The sequence below is a fragment of the Hyperolius riggenbachi genome, chromosome 5, assembly GCF_040937935.1.
Source record: "Hyperolius riggenbachi isolate aHypRig1 chromosome 5, aHypRig1.pri, whole genome shotgun sequence".
NCBI lineage: Eukaryota > Metazoa > Chordata > Amphibia > Anura > Hyperoliidae > Hyperolius > Hyperolius riggenbachi.
In genome coordinates this window covers 137,230,836-137,244,228 of record NC_090650.1, presented here as the reverse complement: position 1 = coordinate 137,244,228, position 13,393 = coordinate 137,230,836, and the positions used below count along the sequence as shown (strand labels likewise).

The following is a 13,393-nucleotide window of genomic DNA, read 5'->3' as shown; positions in this document are numbered from 1 at the left end:
CCAAAATTGGTTTTAGATCAGACTATTGTAGGACCAAACTGAGAGGCCCTTTGAGGTACAGTCCATGACATGACTATATATAAATATGCTACAAAATACTGCAGAAGCTGTCAGTGCTATATGAATAATACATAAATAAATAACATAAAATCGTTATATTTTCAACAGTGTGGTCTGATGAGCATTTCGGATTTAAGTACTGTATTTGAATTTAAATATAAACAGGTTCCACAGTATAGGGCCAGCATTCACTCAATTGCCAATGGCTAAACATTGGATGAAACAGGTTAGAAGGGCATGTGAGGCGCCCTGGTAAAATGGGTGCCACAGTAAGCAGTCTTCATAACCACTTGTAGTTGCTGACCATGGCTATTAAAATAAGCACCCACAGTGACCCCCAAAATATTGGCGGATAGGGTTAGGCTTCGACAGGGAGATGGTTAGGGTTAGGCTTTGGGAAGGAGGGCTCGTGGTGCGGTAAGAATAGGTCGGGTCATATTAAAATATTGGTATTGTATGAAAATACCATTAAATATAGAAAAATCTAAGCAAATAGTGGAAGGATGTAAAACTTCCAAATACAGTATATACAGAAGACTACAGCATGCCCGGAATGAATAATAATAAAAAAAAAATAGTTACACATTGACTAACAAGTACTTGTATTTTAATTCAGCAAAGACTTAAAAACAACAACTTAATTATGTATGAAGGGCTCTGTATGAGAATAAGGTTATGTTATAGTAAAATATCGGTAGAAGTTACTGATATTTTACTATCAGAAAACCACACTGAACCATAATAGAATATCAGTAATTTACTAATATTGTACTTGCAGCTATTCCTGTGGCCCAAATTCTAGCAGTGTGCATTTTAAATATAAATGGCTGGAGAGTCAAAAAAGCAGCCCAGCCACACAATATTAGACAGTGAACATGTGGTCTTATCCACATTTAGGCCAGTTTCACACTGGGTCACTGCATTGTGTTGCGTTATAATGTGCTCATGATGGAACATTTGCAGTGACATGCTAATGAATGCAGGCAAAGAAGCAGCTGAGCAATAAGCACCACTGTTGACTAACATTGTGTCAACATGTGTGATTCTAGCAACATACTGCAGGTTCTGTGCTGAGAAGGAGTAAATTGCTCATAAACTTCAAATCCCATCATGCTACGGTGTGCTAAGCAGTGTCTGTTACAATGGAACATATCAGTGTAAAAGTTCCATAACAATTTCTATGTTATCTGATGGGGTCCTTTGTGGCCTGTATCAAAACAAGCTCCTTTTTTGTACATTTTCAGTAACTGTATTACCTCCCTGGCGGTATCCCAGAGTCAGGCTCAGGGTGGAAAAAAAAAGGCAGGAGCGGTAATCCCGAGCCTGTTTTTGGGTAGCTGCTGGGAGGCTTGTGCAGAGCCTTATGCGTTGCGGGCGGTTTAACTCACCTCCTCCGGGATTCAGACACCGGCAGCCATTTCTCCTTCCTGTCTTCGGAGGCTCTGCATCTCTCTGGTGAGATTGCAATATGTTGTCATGACGATGGATGACTATCTCAGTATAAGGTTTGAGCGCCACCCGGAGGAATGAGGAAGAATTTCAGAGCTGGATCCCAGGTAGGTGAGTAAGTACTGGGGCTGCTGCAGATCTCTCTGCAGTTTGAGTGTTTTGTGATTTTAGGGTCTAAAGGCATGCTAAAAAATTGCACTGCTTTTAGACACTAAAATCTGGAAATAATCAAACAGCCAGGGAGGTTGCCCATGGTAGTAACCTTTATAAAATATGCCAAGAAGAAAATATTGCGTACAAGAAAATGAGAGACACAGTCAATGATTTATAACTTTTATCTCTTTGAATTTAATATCTGTAATCATTTTTCAAGAATTTATTTTTATTTAATTTAAAATGACATGCATTTGGAATACATCAGATCCTTAAATCCATCTTTTTCATAACGTCATCTCTTCAAATCTCCTCATACACAGACACTACAGATGACTTGACAGAACATTTATTTATATTTTTCAGCTTTACTTTATAGATTTTACCTATGGTCTTAGTCTATGTAACCTTTAAAATACTTTCATTTGTAAAAAAAATAATTTTAATACAAATATTAAAACTAAAAGGAATCACTTGATGGCAAAATAATACTGTGATATAATATCTGGACAGTAAACTCTTTTTTTACACTCATTTGGCACAAATAAATTCTCTTTAAATAAAATATGGATGATTTTTTGCAGTGCTTACACAGTACACATTTTCATTTCAGAAGACTGAATATTTTAACATTAGTACACTACAGTAGCTTCATAACATGCTCTTATGGGGAACCATTCTACAGCACATGTAACGCTTGATACTGCTTTATACAACAACATAACAAAAGGCAATAAGTTATACTTTTTTCATTTCATTCACTTTGCATTTTAAGATCAATAGTCAGGCAAACAACTGTTATTCACATTTTGTTCAAGAGAAAAAAAAATAATGCACATCAATGAAAATATAAATCTCCTTATTAATATTATGAGAAGATTAATGGCCAGTGATAGAAAAATGCTTTCCCCTGTCTTAAAGTAAGTCTCTATTTCTTAAAGGCATAATCATATTATTTATAATGATGAATTTGAGAGAGAGTGTTAGCAGTGGGGCTGTTCACAGGACAGCATTGTTAGAGCCCTTTTCCACTAGCGAGAACAAATCTCCTGCGCTTGCACAAGCTGCTTTCCATTGGGAACATAGCGAGGTCGCGCTGCGAATTGTGTTGGCCGGCGGTTGTGATTCAGCAAAAAAAACAAATCGCGGTAGTGGAAAATGAGCACCGTGATTTACGTTATCGCGGTGTTCAAGCGAGCTGCCTTTTGAAGTGGTTCGCAGCCAGTGGAAAAGAGCCCTTACTGATTGCATTATTCTAACTCGCTGCTTGCAGGCTTTGTATTAAAGTCTATGTCCAGTCTCCATTTTACTTCACACTCATTATAGCGCATGCATTATGCAACTGACCACTGCGAACCTAGCCTCACACAATGGTGCACGGTAAAATTAAGTCAAAACTACTTTGTGGTAGGAAAGTGAAAAAGTAATGATTGTCATTTAATTTTACTTTCATCTAGATGTTCGTACATGAACCTGATGTAGAATGTTGTTCAGGTTTCCTCAATTTAAAAAATAAATAAATAAATAAAACCTTACATTGCTTTGTTCTAAGAATAGGTTTGGTGTACATTCTGGGATCAGTTTGTTAAATGATAACATTTCTTTTTGTAATTCTTTGGTGAGATGCTTGAATCGTTAGCATTTAAAAAAAAAAAACACAAGTGGGAAAATGCATAATTTTTCTTGTATTTTGTCATTTTTGGCAATATCTGTTAATGTATCACTTTCAAATTCAAAATTCTACTATAGTTGTATAAGTTGCTGAAAAAAGGGTGATTTATCAGATTATTTTTGAAAAAAAGTATTTTTTTAACCCATGTTTACAGCTCTTAAAAACTGTCCAAAAATCAGAAAATAACTATTTATTTTTTTCAATTATCTGGTCAAAGAGCAGTTATGTAATCGAGTTTATAGTCAATAGAACCCATAGTGGCAGGATAAATGGGGGTTTCAGAGATATATTGTGGTCCTACATTTATGGATCACTGAAGGCTAGTAACCCTGAAATACCACACAGGAAAGTAGAAACCCTTCCCTGACAGGGGTCCAATGAAGTCTGGGTGGAGTTGTGGAAAGTAACCCCAAACATAGGCATATAGATTTACATTTCTAGGCTTATCCTTCTCTAGTTAACCTTCATTCCTCTACTATTTTTTAGTTTTCCAATCAACCCCTTGTGCACTTTAAAGTCATTGACAACAGATAAATGAAAGTTCAAGGGTTCAATGACAGATGACAAGAAAAGAACCAGAATAAACAAATGACTGCATAATCCCATTAGTTGTCATTTGCTGCTCATCACGATTTCAGATCTGATTTTAATGAATAGTAATGATTTTGATAGATCACTCAGATGGCCGATTGTAAAAAAAATTGAATAATGGTATTCACACAATGATATATTATCGTATATGATTGAGTCTCAAAAAAGTCATATCTGGATTATCCATACTTATTTTATCTTAAATATATACAGTTTAAAGGTAAACAGATTTATTTTATATTGCCACTTTGTTTCATTTCACAGTCCCTTTCTAAAGAAACCATTAAGCCAACTACTAAATTGAATGTGTGGCAAGTTTCATGTGTCTGAAAGGGTCATTGGATACTTTTTCAATTGTCATTATTATTACAATAGAGATGATACAAAAAAATAAAGGCATGGAGTTGCTTCTAGCAATGGTCAATTAGATGCAAATAATTCTGATCTGCTGAGAATTTTTATGCTCTCCCCGTATATGTTTCCTCTTGGCACTCCCGTTTCCTCCCAGATCCCAAAAACTAACTGATAATTTATTTGACTTCCCCCTTCAAATTGGTCCTAGATCACAATGGGAATATAACTATGGTTGGGATACGACTGTGAGCCCCTCTGAGTAACAGTTAATGAAAAGACCACTCTGAAAAGCACAGAGGAAGATGTGAAAGTTGTATAGATATTCAATAATAATAATTTGGTGAATGGTTGCTGCATTGGATCAGTCTATGTTTAAACTGCATACATTTGCATAAAATTACTATACAATTTGCATCAACTTGGAAGTATTACCTATCCCAAGCTGCTTCTTATGGTAAGTTAACTTCTCACTTTGCCTATAGGCAGTAAGGTACCAATGAGAAAGAGGAAGGGGGTAGGGAGACTCGGGTGATGTACAGAGAGGGGGGTGACAAATTGACAATGTTAAACAACAGCCAGCTGCTGTGTCAGTAGAATGAATGAACTACTGCAAACACTATAGTACATTGGGAAACCTCACTGTATGGGAGTGCCCTGTCTGGCCTGCCCCTGTTTTACTGCAGCACTGGCTGGTCCAGTGTGCCCTCTGACACAGCTTCTCTGCCCACCCTTTCTGCATGCTTGTGTCTACAACAAGGTCTCCTTCCTCAGTTGTGGCCGAAGATTTGAGCTGCGGTTCCTGTTGCTGTCTGGCTGGTCAGGACACGCTCACTCCCCTTTTACCACAGTGGCACTCTGCACACACGGGGTGAGCTTATCTGCATTCCATCTTCTGTTCCCCTGGTTATTCGGGGAAGGGGGTACTTAATGCTTTCAGCAAAAGGGCTCACAATCTAATAACTACTATAATTATACAGTATGTCCATTGTAGTCCAGGAACAAATTTTATTGTAAACCCAATTAACTTATCTGTATGTTCTTGGGGTGTGGGAGGAAACCAGTGTTCCCGGAGGAAACCCACACAGACAACATACAAACTCCATTCAGACAGTGCCCAGCTGAGATTTAAACTGGGGACCGACCGTTCCAAGGGGGAGTGCTGTAGGGAGAGTGCTGTCCAGTACATCACCATGCTCAGCGCTATATATATATTGTATAACAGCCTTGGGTGAACCACTCCCTGCTCCAAGAAACATCCAATGTTACCCTTACAAATTACCTCTAGGGTCACTTTGCCTAACCGTATTTTGGGAGAAGACTCAGGCCCAGTGTCTTCCTTTGGGGGCGTGTCTATAAATAATCTGCGCCAGGTATCAAATACCCTATGTACCCCACTGCATATAGGTAATAAAAAAAGAAGAATCATTGCTGTGGCTGACATTGGCAATAGTCTCACTCTTCCTTTCCCATTCGGTTTAAAGTATTTTACTGTTTTTAGAATTGTTATGGTTAATCCAAATTTCATCAATGAATTGTCGTGCAAACTTTTTTAGGATAATGCCCTGCATGCATATTCTAACAAGTAAAACGGAGATCACTAAAAGGGTATGGTAATTTTAAAGTGAATTATAAAATGGAATTTGCTTTGGGAAGGCAAGTCTGAATCTGGTAGAAAACAGTACAGTATTTAATAGTATACCCAGTTTTGAAAACACCTTCACAACAGAAATATTTGCATTTACATTTCATTTGGCATATGAATCCATACAAAATAAAGGATGCAAAAACAGTATAGGACACATTACTGTTAGTACAGAGATGGAAATATAAAAGTGCATAATAAAACAGAGAGAGCCTTTCTTGAAACTCCATAACCTTTTCCTGGTGTCTTCAGAGAACTTAAGGCAGAGTTCCACTAAGTAGACCATCATTTTGACCATTCCCAGTGAGGTATCTAACCAATGCCTGATGATAAAGGCATTGAAACATTGCACTACACACAAGGATCTGTTTTTATGGATCACATAATGGCTGGAAGATCAAGGCACTCTTGTGTACAGCTTTAGGCATCATACTTTTTGGCAGTACAAATATGTCTTTAATACATAATGGTTGAGCCTTTAGTAGGTTCCTAAAAGGAAAAACAAAACAAAATACAGTTAAGTACCTAAAATTGATACAATGAATATGCAGATGATACGAAAATCTAATTTCTGAAATAAAAATGACCTTTTTCTTCTATAGTCTAATAATATTACATATTATTATTTTTTATATAGCACTATTATCTTCTGTGGTGCTTCACAGTTGTTCACAAGCAATGTTTACTGTGCATACAGTGTAGATGTAAAAGAACAAAAAATGTAGATAATAAACAGCTATACAGAACAACTAATACAAACTGCAAAGAGACAGACTAGCAATATCTATACAGCAAAACCAGGAAACACTAAGAGAGAGAGAGAGAGAGAGTTTTGACCATGACCTTACACTCTGATCAGAAGTTTTTTTTTAGGAAGATGTAATGGAAGTCTGCATGTTGTGTACAAGGAGGCAATATGTGCCTAATTGGATACTTCACAATAAATAAAAGGCAAGTGAAAAAATGGTTCAAATGACTCAATACTTTATTATATGTTTGCTTGATGAAGTTAATTTATAGCTTGTGTTTGATGCCCTCAGGGTTGCCTAAGTGCATCACAGATTGTGCGGAGTGTTCCAACGGAGATTAGAGACTCATGAAAAAAAACTGTATGTAGGAGTAAAAAGAGGTGGGTAGGAGAATATTGATAGTTGAGCAGTGGTTGCACTAAATTGAGGAGCAGCTTTTGAAAAGTAAGAAAAGAGGTGGATAAGTGCAGCAGCAGAATTCTAAACAAGCAGGAGTGGTGCAAATTGATTCTGTAGTATGCCACAGAGGAGAGTAGTCAAGTTAGTAGTCAAATAGTACAGTATATAATGAGGGCGCGCAATAGCATGTTAGTTAGCTATCATATGGAGCTACAGATATGTATGAAAAATGGGGCTCCTTTTGGTTGGCAGTCCCAATTGTTTTTACTCCTGTCTTCATTATTTTTTTTATATTAGTTCTTTGTTTTGACTTTGACTTAATAAAAAATTACTTAATTTCTTTCCTATTTATTTCCCCTATGTTAAAATCAGATATATCTCCAACAACACTATGGTGGTGAATGCTGATTGCGGGACCACTCTGTCCTTCTCAGGCACAGTGTGATCCCCAAGGGTTGAGATTAGAGAATTTATTTTAAAAAAAGAAAATAAAAAGATTGGTGCAGCAAGTCTCCTTCTGCTTGCCCTATCCCTCTTTTATCTATAGGACTGGGCTATTGATTGTTGAGCAGCAGGGCTTCTCAAATCCAGATCCGGGATACATCCGGATAGTTGCTATCCGGATATCTCCCAGTAACCTGTGTGGGGTGGGCGGGGGGTCAATCTTACCTGTCTGACGTCTTCTTCGGTCCGACCCTCGGCGCCTCCCACGATGCGGTCCACGCAGCAGTCACATGATTACAAACACTTCCTCCTTCTGGGTTGAAGGAGGAAGTGTTTGTAATCACGTGACGCGCGTGGAGCGCATCGTGGGAGGCGCCGAGGGACGGACGAAGAAGACGTCAGACAGGTAAGATTGACCCCCCGCCCACCCTGCACAGATTTACTGGGAGATATCCAGATAGCAACTATCCGGGTATCTCCCGGATCCAGATTTGAGCAGCCCTGTTGAGCAGTACATCTGTATTGTAATCATAGGCAAATTGTCAAATGCCATTGTACTTTAGGCTCAGTTGCATAACGCACAAGTTATAATGTGTTATAATGACTGTGAACTGCAATGGAGATTGGACATAGACTTTAACACAAAGCCTGCATGCAGTAAGTTAGAATTATGTGATCAGTTAAAACACAGTACTGTGAACAAGCCTATAGAATTGTATGGGCAGTGAGTTGACATGAAGAATTTATTCTGCAAAGCAACTGATCACTGTGAACAGGGCCTAAAACAGAGGTTATTTAAAACCACATTTTAAAACACTGCCTTTGATCTGTCTGGCAATACCATACCAACTGTGATAATGGGATGCCAGCCTGGTCAAAATCATTTTTTGCTGCTTAAAGAAGAACTTCAGCTTAAACAAACACACTGTCATTAAGTTACATTAGTTATGTTAATTAAAATAGTAGGTAAGATAATCTCTTAACCACCCTGTTTTAAAAGAACAGGCAAATGATTGCTTTCATGAGGGCAGCCATCTTTTTGGTTGAAAGGAGGTGACAGGGAGCATGAGACACAGTTCCAACTGTCCTGTGTGCTGATCACCCCTCCCAGTTGCTAGGCAACGGGAATAACAACATAGGAAATCCCATCATGCTTTGCACAGCATCAGGGAAAAAAGCCCGGGCAGTTTTCTTTAAAGGGGTGGAGCTTAGCTAAAAATGCAGCTAAAAATAATGCTTTGGTAAGAAAAACAAAGTTCTGATGCTGTGAAACTGTTAAAGAAACACCAAGCCTTTTCAGTTCTGCTGAGTAGATTTTTAGTCCGGAGGTTCACTTTAACTTCATGTCTTCTGTGTTTATGGACACAACACTCATATGACTGATTCTTGTGTTGCTGTGTCGGTGAAGAGAAAAGGCACAAACATGGAGGCAGTAAATAGTCATAAGCAAAACAGGCCAAAAACCGCTGATAAAGGGTTACAATGAAACCCTGCAAATAAAAGCCTCTACCTGCTGGTTAATAAATTAGCTACTAGAAACCTGGTCAGCAGCTGTGGGATTTGGTCAGCTCAACTTTGAGTCAGTGGAAATTGTCATGTCAGGTTAATTATTTGCCTATGACTAATGCTGAACTAGAGTCGGGAATAGTTTATTCTTTCATTTCTTGCTGAATTCACCAGGGAAGGGCTGGTCCCTGCACATGTAAAGAATGCATAAGGGATGGGGGCAGCACAGGTAAGGTAGCTCATGGTATTCAGAAACAAATACTGTAATGAAGGTTATGTGATGGAGAACAAGTATGGAAGCACATGTAATGGAGGAGGCCCATTTATGAGAGCACATGTAATAGGGGACATGTAATGAAACAATATAAAATGGTGCACATGTAACATACCTATAAACAGGACATATATCAAGGAAGTACTTGGAATGCGGCAACATATGTAATGGGAGCAGCTATAACAAGGGCAGATGGAACAACACAAACGGAGACACAAGTAATGGATTCCACATTGAATGGAGAGAAAGGACACTATCCTTTCATCACAAATGGCAGTATAGCAACAGTACATTTTCAGTGTTATTTTTATGTTTATGGCCTGATAGATGAATGAATTTGTTTTGAGAATCTGGTACATCATCAAAAGTAGCTGAGGCTCTCATATACAATAATGTACAAAGTCTTACAAACTTATGAAAAAATGCCATAAGGCAGGATTGTTTTAAAAAATAACACCATAGATGATAAAAAAAATCCCATAAACTGTAAAAATTATGGCACGTATATGCTAAGTTGTGCCAACCATACTGTAGAACTGGCTAGTGTTATTACAGACAGATACATGTCTCTGCAAGTAATCCCAGATTGGACCAATGATCTATTTCATAAATCCTCAGATACCACCCCTATAATACTTCATGATAGACAATGCAAAGTACACAACAGGCTGTCAAGAAGTGTGTCTAATAGTTTGATGTGGTAGCCCCCAAAAGATGCGTGGGAAAGCTTGCTCTTTAACTTCAAATGAATGCTGAGCCTTTATTCGTGTGTACAGTATCTGAAGTGACAAGGAAAGAATAAGGGGAGAGAGGGGGGTGCTCCTCGGGTGTAAAGGTGGTCTGAAGTGGCCTCACTGTAAAAGCAGCTCACCTCATGTTGGCTGTAGAGATGGCCCGAACTGTTCGCCGGCGAACGGTTCCCGGCGAACTTCCGTGGTTCGCGATTGCGGAGAACCGCAAACTTTTGTGGAAGTTCGGTTCTCCCCCACAGTGCATCATCAGGGTCAACATTGACCTTCTACATCACAGTCAGCAGGCACATTGTAGCCAATCAGGCTACACTCCCTCCTGGAGCCCCCCCCCCCCCCCTTATAAAAGGCAGGCAGCGTCAGGAAATGGACTCACGTGTGCCTGCAGTAATTAGAGAAGGGAGAGCTGCTGCAGAATCTCATAGGGAAAGATTAGTTAGGCTCTTGAAGGCTTGTTAGCTTGCTCCTTGCTGATTCTTATTGCTAAAAAAGCACCCCTCAACAGCTCTTTTGAGAGCTAATCTTGTTCTTGTGATCTACTTTTTTTTTTTTTGTGTGGCCCACTTGCATTATATACAGCCCTGTCAGTCAGTCACAGCTGGCCTTTGGCACCTTAATTCCTACTGTACCACTGCCAGGCCCATCACATTCAGTGACTGCCTGTGTGTGTGACAGGCAGCTGCACATTTGTAATCCCAATCACTGCACCTGTTCACTGTTCACTGCACCTACCTACCTACCTATACCTACGTGAGCGCACGCATTGTTAATACCACCAGTCATTGCACCTGTCATTGCAGTCTGTGTGTGTGACAGGCAGCTGCTTATTTGTAATTCCAATCACTGCACCTGTTCACTGTTCAGTGCACCTACCTATCTATACCTACGTGAGCGCACGCATTGTTAATACCACCAGTCATTGCACCTGTCATTGCAGTCCATGTGTATGTGTGACTGGCAGCTGCACATTTGTAATCCCAATCACTGCACCTGTTCACTGTTCAGTGCACTTACCTACCTATACCTACGTGAGCGCACGCATTGTTAATACCACCAGTCATTGCAGTCCGTGTGTGTGTGTGACAGGCAGCTTCACATTTGTAATCCCAATCCCTGCACCTGTTCACTGTTCAGTGCACCTACCTACCTACCTATACCTACGTGAGTGCACGCATTGTTAATACCACCAGTCATTCCACCTGTTCAGGGTACCTGTGTGTGTGTGTGTGTGTGTGTGTGTGTGTGTGTGTGTGTGTGTGTGTGTGTGTGTGTGTGTGTGTGTGTGTGTGTGTGTGTGTGTGACAGGCAGCTGTACATTTGTAATACCAGTCACTGCAACCTGTTCACTGCACGTATGTAACCGCACATTGTTGTACCAGCAGTCATTGCATACCTGTTCACTGCACCTGTGTAACCCTACATTGTATTAGTCAAGTCAGTGCATACCTTTCACTTCCTCCCCCCCAATATGGACATAACAAAAGGCAGAGCCAGAGGCAGGCCACCTAGCAGGTCTGTTCGAGGTCACGCTGTTGTGATTTTGTGCGGCCCTCGACCAAAGTACAGTGTTCCGAAGAAGGCACATGCCATCAACCCCCAATATTGTCAGGAAGTAGTTGACTATTTAACACAGAACACCTCATCTTTCTCAGCTTCCGCACGGAAGCGTGACATATCTTCCTTCTCTTGCTCTGATTCTGGCACCCCACTTAACACTCAGTCGGCCGCCACCACCAAAGTGCCATCACCCCAGGGCTCAGCGGTGTGGAAATTTTTTTGTGTGTCTGCCTCAGATGAGTGCAATGCCATCTGTACTCTCTTCCACCGAAAATTGAACCGTGGAAATACCAAGACCCGCGTAAGGACAACTACCTTACGAAGGCACATGATTACAAAGCACAAACTGCAATGGGATGACCACCTGAGGAAAAGCAGCACACATAAGCAAAGCCACCCACCGCAGTAGAAGATACCAGTCCGCAATTTCTTCTAAAAAAAGGCGATACACAAACTGTACCGTGATGTTGAAAGGCAAGTGGTGACATCTCTGGCACACAGCGTTGGGTCAAGGGTCCAGCTGACCATAGATGACTGGTCTACAAAGCAGGGTCAGGCCTGCCCAAAGACTAAGTCAGTCCCCACACACAGCATCTCAGCCTGTACGCTGTGTGACTGCCTGCCCCAAGACTAAGTCGGTCCCCACACAGCATCTCTGTCTGCAGGTCCGCCACCACTATCTGGGTCCACCAGTTATAGCAGTGGCCGCTATAATAATTTTACTTGTGCATGTACATGCCTGCGTAATCTTTCTGGCTGCACTGCGGCTGCAACAACAAAACAAAAGGCATGTACATGTGTCAATTCCCCTTCGTGATCGTTACCTTGCCGTGGTGAAGGGGCTTGCGTATCACAATGAAGCAATGACCGCCGGCTATATGAGTGTCTCGGGGGGTGGCACACCAAAGATAATAAGGTCGTTGCTTCATTGTGGACAGACCAAATTCGATCAGCTGGACAATCACTGTTGTTCTGTCATTGAGCTACCTCAGCCTGGCAACAATATGGGCTTGAAAACCACTATCGCCTGCACTCTCGCCATGATGCACACCAGTCCAGCACAGCCGTCACAACACAAACAGCTGTTTGCGGTGCGTTACACAGTGAGTTTGGTGTGTCAGTGTGAAGCAGTACTCTAATTACACTCCCTGATTGATGTATACACATGCACAATGTTTTAAAGCACTTTAGGCCTCCAATTTAGCATGCAATGTGATTTCTGCCCTTAAAACGCTGCTTTGCGTCAAATCCAGATTTTTCCCCGGGACTTTTGGCATCTATCCCACTCCGCCATGCCCCCCTCCAGGTGTTAGACCCCTTGAAACATCTTTTCCATCACTTTTGTGGCCAGCATACATGTTTCTAGTTTTCAAAGTTTGCCTCCCCATTGAAGTCTATTGTGGTTCGCAAAAGTTCGCAAGTTCGCGAACGTTTGCGGAGGTTCGCGAACCTAAAATCGGAGGTTTCATGCCATCTCTAGTTGGCTGATATGTGTCTTATGACATAAACCAGTTTGTCAATTGTATATTGTGCATGTAATTGGATTATTGTTGCTCTGTACAATTAACAAGATAACAAATCATTGCATTCCAGCGGTTCTGAAGGTCTGCTTAGCTTTCAGTGACATAAAAGGATGACTTGCATATTCAGGAGTGATGCATTGTGGGACACTGCAGAAGCGCACTCCAACCTTAATAATCGCAAATACCTTCTGTTTTAAAAAGGCACATTTTTGTTTTGCACAGAATTAAAGACTAGTATTTTTCATGGCTGGTATTTCAGTTCTTAGCAATT

General features: G+C 40.5%; 1 protein-coding gene across 3 annotated transcripts in view; it reads right to left on the bottom strand.

The window, feature by feature from the left end:
- Nucleotides 1-1,873: 1,873 nt before the first annotated feature.
- Nucleotides 1,874-13,393, bottom strand: part of MYRIP (myosin VIIA and Rab interacting protein) — a 533,041-nt gene continuing 521,521 nt past the window's right edge. For all 3 annotated transcript variants that reach the window (XM_068236299.1, XM_068236301.1, XM_068236300.1), the window contains one exon: nucleotides 1,874-6,410. In XM_068236299.1, the coding sequence (XP_068092400.1) occupies nucleotides 6,378-6,410 (33 nt within the window). In that variant the 3' untranslated portion in view covers nucleotides 1,874-6,377. The remainder of the gene's footprint in view (nucleotides 6,411-13,393) is intronic.